This window comes from Asterias rubens, chromosome 22 (genome assembly GCF_902459465.1).
Source record: "Asterias rubens chromosome 22, eAstRub1.3, whole genome shotgun sequence".
In the NCBI taxonomy this organism is placed as follows: domain Eukaryota; kingdom Metazoa; phylum Echinodermata; class Asteroidea; order Forcipulatida; family Asteriidae; genus Asterias; species Asterias rubens.
In genome coordinates, this window is record NC_047083.1 from 9849666 (window position 1) to 9864600 (window position 14935).

General features: G+C 38.2%; 1 protein-coding gene and 1 long non-coding RNA gene across 2 annotated transcripts in view; one reads left to right on the forward strand and one right to left on the reverse strand.

Moving 5' to 3' along the window:
- The first annotated feature begins 4345 nt into the window (after positions 1-4345).
- Positions 4346-6212, forward strand: LOC117305024. The gene is made up of 2 exons (XR_004520641.1): positions 4346-5864; positions 6002-6212. It is a non-coding gene; the product is annotated as an uncharacterized LOC117305024 (long non-coding RNA).
- Positions 6213-6287: 75 nt separating this feature from the next.
- LOC117305023 (nuclear receptor subfamily 1 group D member 1-like) overlaps positions 6288-14935 on the reverse strand; it is a 47919-nt gene continuing 39271 nt past the window's right edge. The window contains exons 6-9 of the mRNA XM_033789713.1: positions 13796-13886; positions 10813-10905; positions 9817-10083; positions 6288-9422 (exon numbers count right to left, since the gene is read on the reverse strand). Of these exons, the coding sequence (XP_033645604.1) occupies positions 8938-9422; positions 9817-10083; positions 10813-10905; positions 13796-13886 (936 nt within the window). The 3' untranslated portion in view covers positions 6288-8937. The remainder of the gene's footprint in view (positions 9423-9816; positions 10084-10812; positions 10906-13795; positions 13887-14935) is intronic.

Genomic DNA, 14935 nt, shown 5'->3' on the forward strand with positions numbered 1-14935 from the left:
AATATTGCGACCTTTTTTTTTCTTCAATTTTTTTTTTTTCTCAGCAAGTAGACACTGTATTCAGCTAAAACGTTTTGAATCCACTAACATCGAATCTATTTAGTTTAGCGAGGCGACACCAGGTACCAACCACCTCTAGCCATATTGAGAGTAGCATTCAATCGTAAACCAGGGATAATGCCAAAAGTCCCATGACAATGACCTCGGTGATTCTAAATTTGTTCACATATTTTTCATAGATTTCTAATCAACAAGGTTGCTTCAGAAATATCATAGCGTAGGACGCTTACTACCATTATCATCTTTACAACAAATAGGCTTTCACAGAAACGTACACAATAACTTTTAAGGTCATTTCAAATTTGACCCTATCAAATTACCATTCAGTAAATGCAGTCTAAATTTATAATAACATATAAACTTTTCCCTACAGAATTTCTGTGTACAGAATTTAAAAAGCAATTACAAACTTTATACTGATTTTGTTTAAAAACAAATAGATTTTATTGAACAATATTTCATGAAACCAGTCAATATCCCAAAATGAAAATCATATAAATCAAAATTAGAGTTTTGTTTACATGGCTTAAATATATCAATGATAATTTACACTTTGTTTGAATTGCCGACTGTGTCAGTTTCTAAGGGCCTTGTGACACGAGACAACTTTTCCAGGCAACTTGGAGGCAACCAACTCAGGGGTCGATTTCAAAAAGATTTAGGACTAGTGCTATTGTAGGACTAGTCATTACGAGATATTAAAAACTCACAGCTACTCCAAATTTAAAAACTCGTCCTAACTCGAGATAAGACTAGTCTTAACTATTTGTGAAATCCACCACACACCCCTTTGGTGCCATGTGAGTATTTTTTTTAATAATGTCTCAAGCCTGTGTGATGCTTCATTTTTGAAAGGGTAAGGGCACCTAGGCACTTTTCTCCTTGGTGAAGGGCATCCTACAGTATGAGGAAATTGTTAGCTTCTACTGGAGCATTTCAAGGGTACTGAGAGGCAATGACCAGGGGGCATGAAGGCAATCGCCTTTGTTGCTTCCATGAAGTATCAGTTTCTACTTGATCATTTCAAGGGCACCAAGGCAATGATCAGGGGGCATGGGGCGATCCCTTTATTGCCTCCGTGAAATATCAGGCCTGATTGTCTTAACAATTCCCTAGAAAACTATGTGATTATAAAAATGTGAATGGATTTTCTTCTTGGAGATTGCCTGGAATTGGTTGCCTGTAAATTGCCTGGTGTGACATGGCCCGTAGGCTGTGGGGCAGCCTACATGTGTGTATCAATTTATGTGGTATCTAGCCGTAGCAAAAGCCATAGACAAAACTAGCCGTAGCCAACGCCACTAATTAAAACGGCCTTACATACATGTATCAGTCACAGAACAACATTAATATTGACAGTATTATAGGAATAAGACTAAGCAGCAATTGAATTCTGTAAAAGATTCATCATTCCAGTTGTAAGGTAGCTAAAAGTAGTAAACTTGCGGGTACAACAAAGAGCAAGTTTGAATGTGCAAGCAGCCTTTAAAGACACTGGACACCATTGGTAATAGTCAAAGACCATTCTTCTCACTTGGTGTATCTCAACATATGCTTAAAATAACAAACCTGTGAAAATTTGAACTCAATCGGTCGTCGAAGTTGCGAGATAATAATGAAATAAAAAACACCCTTGTCACAAGAAGTTGTGTGCTTTCATCAGATCAAATGCTTGATTTTGAGACCTCAAATTCTAAATCTGAGGTCTCAAAATCAAATTCTCACTTGGTGTATCTCAACATATGCATCAAGTGAGAATACTGGTCTTTGACAATTACCAAAGGTGTCCAGTGCCTTTAAGGACATGCAATTACATACAGACAGTTATATCAGTTCTTTACCCCGAGCATCTAAGGAAAGTGTGATAAGATGTCAAGAACCTCTCTTTGCATTCCATTTCAGATTTTAAATCTTGAGGGCAACAAAAAACCAGAGAGAATAAAAGCAAATGACTGGCAGAACAAATTACCATGTCTCCTTGAAAACAAAATGTCTGACAGTTGCTATCATTTTTGGGGGACACGCAACAATATTTACTTATTTATTTAAGAAAAGAAAATGGCAGCATATTTTGTTAGGGCTGAGGGGCACACAAGGCAATTTACAGGCAACAAAAAAGTTCCAGGCAACTTTCAAAACAAGCAAGGTTTCTAAGATAAAATGCAGAGCAGTTATGTCTCTATAGAAATAATCCACAATAGGAATATACAATCTGAGAAACGTTAGAATCAGTAACGCCAAAGATTATAGAGCGCCGCAAGGCGCAAGATTCGGAACTCTGGCTGAAATGTGAAATCCCACTGGATGCCATTTCGGCAAGGAACTCTTTTCATACAACAGTAGATCAGTGCAGACAATGACCATTCATATCAATGGGAAACAAAACTTTCACTTGCTGAAATGGCGCCCATGCGTATTTCACGTTCCAACACTAGATAAAGCTTCAGTTCCGCATCTTGCGCCTTGCGGCGCTCTATAATCTTTGGTAACGCTTCTCAAACCCAAATGTTGACGATAAATGCTTTGTACTATCGAAAGCTGCTGTTTTAACCAAGTAAGCTTACAGTATATTGCCATTAATTTAAAAGAGTGATTCCTAAACGATACAGACCCTTTAAACATATATATATATATATATTTTTTTAACAGTTGCTGGCAGTGTTAGCACTGTATGTAATCCACCATTTGCATGACATCTGAAAACAAAAATGAATAACACGCTCACTGAGCGATAAACTCCAAACGGGACATTATTTTTGATTTATTTCTCATCAAATATGACATTTCAGACAGAAATATTTCAAGGTATGTTTTCTACTATCATCATAGACTGTGTAAGTTCGATGTAAATCTGTGATCTTAGACAAGTTTTTTTTCTTGCCAATTCTGTAATGTTCCTTTAAGCTCTACAAAAAATAGTGCCATGTGTGACATGTCCCATTAGAATTGGCAGTATACTACAACAGATACAACATCACAAAAGGATTGAAGTAATATAAATGTAGTTTGACATTTAACAAAAACAAAATAACCAGCGAAAAATAGTTATTGGTCTGACAGTTTGACACTAGTAGAGCTAAGTTAACAACCTGCAAGTATACTGACATAATGCAGCTTGTTTATTTCAGTTGATTTTATAATTTTATTTCATGTTCATGGAACCAAGTAAACTTACTAAAGTAAAACACAACTCCCTTTGAACCATGTTATATGTCACCAGTCAACCCTTACTATGTTGTAGCACGGCTGTAAAATTTTACAAAGTTTACCTCATGTGAACAGACAAAAATTGTTGTACTGTCCAGGGTCCCTTGTAAAATCTTGTCAAGCATTGCTCGGTTTAGCCCCTTTCGCAAAGAAAGAAATTTAGCAAGGGTCCCTTGCTATTGCTAATTTGTAGCACAGTTGTAAAATTTTACAATTTGTGCCCCATGTGAAAGACAACAATTTTTGTACTGCCCAGGGTTCCTTGTACGATCTTGTTAATTTTGTTACCGTTTAAAAGCGACACTGGACACTATTGGTAATTGTCAAAGACCAGTCTTCTCACTTTGGTAATTGTCAAAGACCAGTCTTCTCACTTTGTGTATCTCAACAATATGCACAAAAAAACAACCCTGTGGAAAAAAATACCCTTGTTACACGTAGTCATGACTTTTCAGATGCTTGATTTTGAGACCTCAAATCCTAAATCTGAGGTCTCAAAATCAAACTCTTGGAGAATTACTTCTTTCTCGAAAAATACGTCACTTCAGAGGGAGCCGTTTCTCACAAAGTTTTATTTATAAACAGCTCAAGTTTTTATGCTAAAATTTATTTTGAGCAATTACCATAGAGCTATATATATATTGACTAGAGCGCTAACTTGCTCTGCGTTTTGAAGCCACCCTGGGCGCAGACATGTTTGATGTGTTGCGTGAATTCGGAATTTTAAGAGAACACACATTGCCGCGATTATTTTACATTCTGCTTGTGCGTATACGTACGCAACTGTCCACTCGCGTACGTCCGCGCTACGAAAACCGTAACTTCGACTTGATTGCCATACTAAAAAAAGTAAACGCGCCTTTTAATCATGACGCACATGACGCTCGCAGTTTGTGCGCTGATCAGCAGATTGTGCGTTCACATTTACTGCATTTTTTGCTTCGATGGCACATAAAAAAGAACAAACGCACTATCATGCAAATAACCGTACAATTGCCGTACAAAATTTCAAGCTTTTGTATTGGTTTGTACATAAACATGGATGCGCCCACACGGCTTCAAAACCTTAGTGCGTGTATAACAGGGTGTTAGTGCTCTTGTCAATATATATAGCTCTATGGTAATTACCAATAGTGTCCACTGCCTTTAAGGGGTCATCTTTTAAAGGAAGGGTACACAATTTTGTTTTGATACAAAATGCCAACCTGCGTTAAGGCATTTATCCAAATTAAACTACTCCTTTAAATACAAACTCAACAAGCATGTTGACAAGAGGCAGCAGAACCACCCGTGACAGCAAGTAATATTTTGTTTCCAAAGGAAATATGGAAATCCGGAGTAAACTTGATTTATATGTGCATTAGTAATACACATCCGATTATTTTAGTGAATTTATTCACCTGATTTGTGGCTTGCTGGTCAACTTAAAGGGACTGTCTTGGTCTATATAAGGCGCATGAATGATTTTGCCCAGCCATTTTGCTGTGCAAGAAAAAATAGACTGAACTTATTTTGTGACCACTGAACGCCAATTTGTTGCAGCAAACCATGGTTAGTGAGTGGCAACTGACACATTTTGTATAGCGTTTTACTCTGCTGTACAAGGGAAAATAGTTTGATGAGGCATTTTTAGGAAATAATTATGATGGAAAATATATTTTACAGTAGCATTTTACAGATTTTCACCAAAAAACCACCTCAAATCAATTTGCAGTCCCTTATAAAATGGCAAGGTAGCGCACAATCATTTCAGGTTTAAAATAAAAATACAAATTTAAAAAAAATAAATTTGAATAATTAAAAATTACCTTCATCATGTTCACCACCATTGAATGGCACATCCAACAATTTCTATCTGACCTTGGGGAACAGGCGTTTGTTTCCTTGACATTTTAAAAACGGCATTTTTGACAGATTTATACCAAAACAAATTATGACAATATCTGGATACAAATATTGCCAAAGGGCGTTTGAGTCAAAAATAACGGTTTTGTCAACATTGAAAATGGTGTACCTTGTCAGATTGAGTTATATAGCACAAAAAACAGCTGGCGATTTTTTTAGCATTGTGACAAAAGGACTTGACAGTTGAGAAAAAACAGTTGTCTTGATTCATAAAGAGTAAGAAACAAAAACAGCATTGGTGTTGCAAACACTAATTATTATACCTTTTCTTTATTAAAAAAAAAAAAAATAAAGCAGCATTTTTTTATGAAGCACTAAAGCAAGCACAATATACTTCTCTTGATAATCAAGACTTAGCAAAGTGGAGCAGCAATATTTGCGTCAGCATTATTTGTTTGTTTTATAAAATTATTTTAAACAAATCCAAAGCAGCGGTTTTTGTCAACAATAAATTCTGTACCTTATCTTGATTCAAAAAGGGGAAGCACGACAAAAGCAATGCGTTTTTCCATATAGTAAATTGCTGTATTATGTGTAAGCATACTAAAGCAGCAGTTTTATTAATGTTAGCGTTGTACCGTATCTTGATTCAATTTTGTAAGCATTACATTGTTGTACCTTATCTTGATTCACAAAAGGGTAAGCGGACTATAGCAACCTTTGCAGTGTTGAACCCTATCTTGTTTGGAAAGGTAAGCATACTGGTGCAGCAGTTTTGTGAATAATTATTACAGTGTTGTACCTTATCTTGATTCATATAAGGTTAGGCATACTACAGTACCTGTAGAGCAGCCTTTGCAGTGTTGCACCTTATCTTGATTCACAAAAGGTAAGCATACTGGTGCAGCAGTTTTGTGAATAATTATTACAGTGTGGTACCTTATCTTGATTCATATAAGGTTAGGCATACTACAGTACCTGTAGAGCAGCTTTTGCAGTGTTGCACCTTATCTTGATTCACAAAAGGTAAGCATACTGGTGCAGCAGTTTAGTGAAAATTACTATTATCTTGATTCACATAATGTTAAAGCATACTAGAATTTTTTTTCACTGTTTTACCTTATCTTGATTTGAAAAGGGTAAGCATTACTAAAGTAGCTGTTTTGGCATCAATTTCTTTCCCTTTGTTAATAACAAAAGATTTAGAGCAAGTACATACAATAGAAATACCCTATGGGAGAATATTCAATGAGACAATTCTACAATAGGTATTCACAAGTACATGTGAATCAAATGGCTGTAGAATACATTGTGCATTGGAACGTGTGATAATTGTGCAAAGTGGGGCCATGGGGTCCACAAACAGGATTATATGGGCATGTTGATTATACACAAATTATCAGTTAGTTACAAAACATCACAAAATTGGAAGATAATACTGAAGTACCAGTTCTTTACAAGTTCTGTACCAATTCTCAACCCATTCTGTACCCATTCTGTACCAACTTTGTTCGCATTCTGTACCTCGAAACCCGCTATAGAACCAAGATCACTGCTGCAAATGATTTAGACAAATTCACATTTGTACATATACAGTATAACATGCCCCAAAAAAAGTAAATTTCTTTTTATATACAATCACGATGATTAAATCATATTCGCGAAAGAAATTTAAAAACCGAAAGAAATTATCAAAATTACAAGAAGAAACAACAATTAAACCCTGTTGGTAGTGTATTTCTAATTGTCTTTCATTATCAGAGAGACACCATTGCATTTTACCCCATTACTATGGTTGAACGACTGAAACATATGAACAGGCACAACTCACAATCCTTCCGCTGACCTTTGACCTTTGTGATGTCTTATGCAAGGGTCTAGATGATACAAAAAATCACATAGCAGTGGGTAGTTCCAGAAAGTCGCCATTTTTACAAGCAATATGAAGAACCACCGCGTACCACAAGCTGAATAACGCATACTGCACCATTGGCAATTAAGATGGCCGACTTTAACATTGTTTGATGTAATAAAGGAACTATCATAGAAAATGTTCCCGCCAAAACTGCGTCCAAGGTTATGACCTGTGCCAAACTTCTTGGCACAGCCTACCAAAAGCAAAGTTAGGCGCTTGCGGAAGCAGAGAACTCTCTGCTTCTGTACATTGTTGTTTGTGCGCCTGCGTAATCCACGTTACTAGGTATCTAGGCTTACACAGCTATTCAACGCTTGCATGTTAACAGAGAATGGTGATTCTAAGTGCAAAATTCAGCGGTAAGCAGAATTCAATGGTAAGCAGAATTCAGTGGTAAGCAGAGTTCAGCGGTAAGCAGAATTCAGAGGTAAGCAGAGCCGTGAAATTTGGCTGAGGTCTCACCACCACTTAATCCAACTCATCATAGAAAATGTCAACTTTTCATGACACACACACTCAAAATAGTATTTCAAAAATGATTTTTTTTCCTCTATAAATTTCAAAATACATATATTCTGATGATATACACAAAAATGTTTATAATTTCAGTTCAAGGAAGAAAAAATCGAATATATATTGTTGTTGTTTTTGTTGTTATTTACACAAAGAAGGTACACATATCCCACGATACTGTTGATGGAAGATTATAAGTGAACCACCAATTCAACTTGAAAACCATGTATAAAAACCTGTGTGTCCTTCCTTCAACCTAAGATTACCTTTATTTTATAATTTATTTAAAGTGAGCTGTTCCATTAATATACAAATCTACCCATACCCATAACATCTTTTTCCATATTTCAGATTAATACATGTTTTACATAATTAATAACACAACTGCTTTTGAAACAAAAAGTCAAAAGAAATTTGAACTGTTTTGTTTTCTGCTGAGGCAATTTTGTTCCTGATCAAATATATATTTCATTTTTAACCTGTGCAGCCTGGTGCCTAAACTTGAGAGCCACTTGGTGAATTACCACAATATGACCATGGGGTACCAGACGATAAGGGCCAATACACATAGCATACAGTCAATCTTTCAAACGCCAACCAAAATGCTTTTCATAGATCAACTCCCAATTTAAGTGGCCACAACTTCAACCCTGGTCCACCACCAGCAAGCACCTACACTTTGAAAGGCTCTCTTGATATATACACAAGGGATCAACCCCTCGGAAAGTAAGTCGTCCAAAACCTTTCCGGGAAACCCTTAAGGTCAACCCCTCAAGGTCAAACTTTAAAAAGGTCAAGGGTTACTCCTAGTAAAGGTCAACGAGCGTCTACCTATGTAACTCTGAAGGCCCTACCAACCTCTACATACCCTAAGGTCTGGTATTACATTCTGGCTGCAAAGGCATCTGATGCCAGGGGACCAATTTCATGGCTCTGCTTACCTAAAGCACAGAATCAGCGCTTATGGTGGCAGGTAATTCTTTGCTTACGCCAAGCGTATTTCACAGGTAAGCAGGGAATTTTGGCTTGTGCCCCTGCGTACTCCACGGTGCTAGGCATTCTGCGCTAGCGCAATTCGGCGCTTCACAGGCAAGTAAAGAATGGTGATCATAAGCGCAGAAATTGGCGATTATCAGAGCCATGAAATTGAACCCTGATCTTGATGCCTCTTCTAAACAGTCTAAAAGACGTTAAGGCTTTCGAAGGAAGTGACCTTCGCAAAATGAAAACGACTTTGCCCTCTCAAAGCCCTGGTCTTGGTTAAGGTGCATCTTAAAGATTTTCGTAAGGATTTCGTAAGGAAGTGCCCTTTCTTAAAACAGCCTTGCCATAAAGAAAACATCCTTGCCCTCTCAAAGTTTCTACTCCAGGCCTTTGCACCAATCTCGTCCTCACTGTCAGCACTCCTCGCTCTCCTCCGCCTTTTTCTTCTTCCCAAACCCGGACATCCCATTCAGTCCGACGAGGGCGATCCGCTCCAGATCCATCTGCCCCTGTCCCCACTTCATCACTTTCTGGTTCTCCTCCTCCAGCTCCTCTTCTTTGCCGACTTCTTGATCGCACTCCTCTTCCACTTCCTTCTTAATCCTGATAACTTCCTCCCCGTTCATAGCATCCTTCCTCAAGTTCGCTATCCCAAGATCATAAACCTCCTTATACAACGCCGGGATGGGGAGATCTGAACTACCGACGCCTACCTGAAGCTTCATGATGAACTGGGTGTGGAGGTTATCCACGGTGCGAAGCTCTGGGAGGCGGAGTAAGACCTTGGCGAACATGTGAGGGTCTGAGCGATGGTTACGTTGGACCTCTAACTTGAGGGCCATTAAGAGTTTAGCTTGCATGGCTGCGACGGTCTTGCGGTCCACGAGATTCTCACGATCTGCGGCAAAGGAATATTCTTTATACTTTATGTGTCAAACGTTTCCGGAGAGAAGTACAAATTTTATTTTGGTTGCTGCTTGCTGCTACTATCTTGGTCATGCTCCCTGTATCCAACATCAGTAATGAACACAAACAAACATTGTACAAAAAGGAACCAGACTATTGGCACTTTAAGCCTCCTTTGTTAATCCCATAATATACAAAATTACATACACAGGGATGTGACAGGCTGCTTTGGCAAAGCGCGACAACATACAAACTTGAGTATGAAGCCCAATATTAACATTTATCTTGGGTTTTAAAAGCCCTACTCTGCAAGCTGGGGCATTATTATAGAAACCACAGTATCTTAGGGTTGACATGAAATACAAGTTTTAAATTGTTTTACTTACCATCAGCATACAGAACAACAGCAGACAGCAAAGCGATTTCCGTCATCGTTAGCCGTAACCGATGAAGCCGGTGTGAGAAGTCATACAGCGACTCGACGAGCTCCTCCGGCATGAACTTGAGCATGTTAAACCTGGTGATTATTATCTCGCTGTTGAGACGGAAGGCGTTGTATAAGACGAGCTCGATGCTGTCTTGGACTGTTAGGATCTCGAAGAGACCGGCTTTGATGAGGACCATCTGGTCTTGCTGGTCCAACATCGCAAACCCTAAAGAGAAGAAGCGGGAAACTTTTTGAGAAGATGCTGTTTAAGTTAGATAAAATCCCCTTAGAGAACGTCTGATGGGGAGAAACTGTGGATAAGGCGCCATGGTCTGAACATCCAAGATGGAAATTAATCATAATCTGTTGTCATTGCCTTCTCCCTTCCCAGCAGATTTCCTCCTTTTTAGGTAGCCTCATTTACTAACTAATTACTTGTTCTACCTCTTAACACCTTTAATCTAGTCCATTGTGTTTGACAACGGGTCTCTTATTGTCCCTCTCACTCTATGTTCATGTATTTCCACCTGAATGCCTCTGTCACCTTTGTATTCTGTTCATGTTTGTTGTGGTCTCATTTAGACTTTGAGAAAGACTCTGCTAGAGTCGAAACATCAGGCCATTAACTTCTTTTTTCAAAAGATTAACCCCAGGAATTCCACAAATGCAGGAAGTCCACTGCGCCTTGAACACCCAGCAGGGTGGATATGTGCGCATTACAAGTCTTATTATTATTATTATTATTATTATTATTATTAGTTACATGTAATGACACCCGCTGTAAGCCAACAGTTTGATTGGCAAATGGGTGGTGGGATGGGACAAATCAGATCGCACAAAAAGTGTCAACACCTGGACTCCCATCCACTCTGCTAATCAGAAACACCAGAGCTTGAGTCTAGTGTGCTTGACCACTCAGCAATTGACACGCTCAAGTTATTGTAGTCCTACTTACCTGGGATGTACTTGCAGAATGTGACAATTCTCTTGATGTAAACGGCCAGTGTCTGAGTGACAACAGAACACCACATCTGAAGGCCGTTCATACCTTTCAGGGAAAACAGAAAGAAAAAGGCTTCTTAACATTTGGGGAAATAACAACTTATTTGGTTAGATGTGCAGCAGCTTTCAATAGTTTAAAGAGAATCATTCAATCATTTCACTTTTAATGTTGTTATAAAATAATGGAAAAATACATCAGTTTTTATCCCAAAATATTTTAATCTGAGATCATTTCTGTCAGACATATTTACCAGATTGTGTATTACAGTTATGGACTATTCTTCTGTGTGATCATAACATATCCCGACTCCAGGCGATTTAAAAAAAAAAATTAAAAACACTATTTAATATGAAATATCACAGGTTAGTTTGAACATTGACATCTGCATTTAGGCTTAATAAAGACACTTGACACTCGGTGTACATATATCTCAACATATGCATAAAATATAAAACCTGTGAAAATTTGAGCTCAATCAGTCGTCAAAGTTGCGAGATAATAATGAACGAAAAAAACACCCTTGTCACACGAAGTGCTTGATTTCGAGTTCTCAAATTCTAATTCTGAGGTCTCAAAATCAAATTTGTGGAAATAACTTCTTTCTCGAAAACCACGTCACTTCAGAGGGAGCCATTTCTCACAATGTTTTATACTATCAACCTCTCCCCATTACTCACTACCAAATAAAGGTTTTATGCTAATAATTATTTTGAGTAATTACCAATAGTGTCCACTGCCTTTAAGACAAATCTAACGGTTCCCAAAAAACTGCTACATGTACCTTGTCAGTCATGTGTAATTGATTTGTTTGAAGCGTGTGAATGTACAGTAATTTCATTTAAACATTACTCAGGTTGAATGACAACGTGCTATCAAACTTCCTGGGGCCAGTAAAATGCAGTTTACAAGTCAAGTTGGTTACTTTAAAAAAAAAAACGTTTGTGCAATGCCTGCCTAGTGCCTCAAAGAACACAGCGGCTGCAAGCCAACTGTATCAACATTGCCAAAACATGTAGCACCAAGATTTGACCCAGTTCCACTCGACCCAAAACATTCAGAAAAGGTCACGACCCCAACTGATGATTTCCAATGTTTCCCATGTTGCTTAAAGGCGCTAGTCATATTTGGTAATTGTCAAAGACAAGTATTCTCACTTGGTGTATCCAAACAAATGCATAAAATAACAAACCTGGGAAAATTTGGGCTCAATTAGTCTTTGAAGTTGCAAGAGAATAATGCAAGAAATAACAGCCTTGTTGCACAACTTTGTGATGTATTTAGAACATAAATGATGCGATTAATGTGACAGCTTTTTCCTGTATCTTTGGTTGGCAGTAATGCCATGTCACTGTACATCTACACGCACTTACTAGGTAGATTTATTCTTATGAAAACTTGTTTTTAATATTCTACTACCCGTGGAGTAGATTTGCTTGTTTTGTCAACAATAGACACTGTGATTTGTATCTTTATTGATTTTGCTGCCAATAAATCAGCATTGGCTTGACAAAGCTAATCTTTGACCCCCATCTTTAAGATGAGATGAATACTGTGGCGACTTTGCCCTGCGACAACACACGCTGCTTAGCAATTAAGATTGATTTGCACTTAGAGTCAACATTAGCTTGTTGTGATATCGAGCCCCGGGACAAAGAGGTAAGATTGATCTTAAGACGAGTTGTCAGTGTTGCCATAGCGATGCATTGTGACATCACACTTTGCTTAGCAATTGAACTAGCAATTAAGAGTAAATTGCAGTTAAGAATCAATCTTAGCTCTTAATAAAATCGACCGAAGGAGTGGATTCTGTAAAGCACCAGGAGTCATCTGAAGATGAGTTGTCAGTTTCGCCATAGCGATGTATTGTGACATTACACTTTGCTTAGCAGTTAAGATTGATTAGGGAAAATGCATTGTGGTAGTGGCTCTACATGTAAGTTGAGTGAAGTACATTAAACAGGGTCAAATCAATCTTAACTTGTTGTGAAGCATACCCTTGATTTATCCTTCAAGGTTCTTTGGGAATAGTATCCGTGCTAAAGACGTTGGTCAAAGAGCAAGATTTCTTTAAAGGCACAGAGGTCGATTTCACAAAGAGTTAGGGACTGTAGTACAGGTAGAACTAACTATATTAAAAACTTCTGGCTAGTTTCTAAGTTAGAACAAGTAACTTATCCTAACTCGAGAAATCCATCTGTAGACACCTTTGGTAATTGTTAAAGACCAGTGTTCTCACTTGGTGTTCATTGTTAAAGACCAGTGTTCTCACTTGGTGTTCATTGTTAAAGACCAGTGTTCTCACTTGGTGTTCATTGTTAAAGACCAGTGTTCTCACTTGGTGTTCATTGTTAAAGACCAGTGTTCTCACTTGGTGTTCAATGTTAAAGACCAGTGTTCTCACTTGGTGTTCATTGTTAAAGACCAGTGTTCTCACTTGGTGTTCATTGTTAAAGACCAGTGTTTACCAAATGTGTCCAGAGGTCATTTCACAAAGGTAGTCCAAACTTTAGGACTAGTCCTAGGAGTTATTAAAAACATAAGGCTAGCCCTCTCGTCCTAACTTGAGATAAGACTTTGTAAAATCCACCCCAGTGCCTTTAAAGCCTATCTGAAGTGTAAAAGAAACACCTCATTGTTTTCTCCACCAGGCAGACATAACAAAAGTCAGAATCAGATAAAATTCTGAACTTTCTCTTTACTGGATAGAAGTTACCTCCTCTGTAGGCAAATGCCTTCAGCCAATTTGACAAAACGCTAGGATTAAACCCATATCGAGTTAGGAGGAGTAACCCGTCCTTACTTAGGATGGGTTCAATGCATCCTAAACGTCTATGGATACGGAACTTAAATCGCCCAAAGATTAATCCCAAGTTAGGAAGAGTTGGGTGAAATCGACGGCTGGGGAGAGAGGGTTTAAATAATAAAATTCACTTACTATCGAGGTCCATTGGTGATTTCATAGCGTCGCATTCCTTGATGAAGTATTTCTCCATTGGCTTCCCTTGTAAGAACTCATCAAACTCAACCTGTATTTGATTAGAGAAACAATACAAAAAAAATTCAACTATTTTGAGATCCAGAGTGGTTTAGTCCACGCAGGAAAAAATTTGATGAAGTATTGCTCAATTGGCTTCCCTTGTAAGAACTCATCATACTCAACCTATCATTGAAAAGAGAAATGATGGAAATAAACTCTTTAAATTTGTCATCAAGTTATGAGATTGGCTGCACCTTTAAACGTGTTAAGGGGAATGTTAGGACTTCATGGAGTCAACGAAGATCCCTAAACAAGGGCGCTTGTTATCTGAACCAGAAACACAGGGGTTAACCTTTGCATGCACTCTACAACGATACTTCATGGAGTCAACGAAGACCCCAAACAAGGGCGCTTGTTATCTGAACCAGAAACACAGGGGTTAACCCCTACATGCACTCTACAACGATAAGTGTTGTGGTTTTTGTTGCAACAACAATTTTAGTAAACAGGACCTTTGATTATTTGTGTCTTCCAAAGGAACCAGCAATTATAGTAGAGTATAGACCATGTGAACTTTGTTTACAATAAGTGTGACGTTGTACATTATTTCTGTATTCTGGCAGGCAAGACACTGCACTGGTTATTAAGTTGACATTTTGTGTCATAACTTCCACATAAATCCATAAGTTATGAAAGTAAAAGCTGGGCAAGTTTTGAGATGTGCCCCCCTTTCATATCAAAAGTTGATAAGAATTAGACAGTGCCATCTCCATAAAATATAAGAGTTTATGTTTACTCGCATTAGGCTGTGTACAAATCGTGTCTGCAGGAAGTCCAGGCTCTTTTGTAAACATAAGACGTCACATGTCTCATCGTCTATAGACTGCTCGAAAAGGACAACAGTGCTACATGTACGACCGGGACTTGAACCCACACTCTGCTGATCAGAAACACCAGAGCTTGAGTCCAGTGTGCTAAACCACTCAGCCACAACACACAATGACAAGACTGGGACTCGAACCTACACTCTGCTGATCAGAAACACCAGAGCTTGAGTCCAGTGTGCTAAACCACTCAACCACAACACACAATGACAAG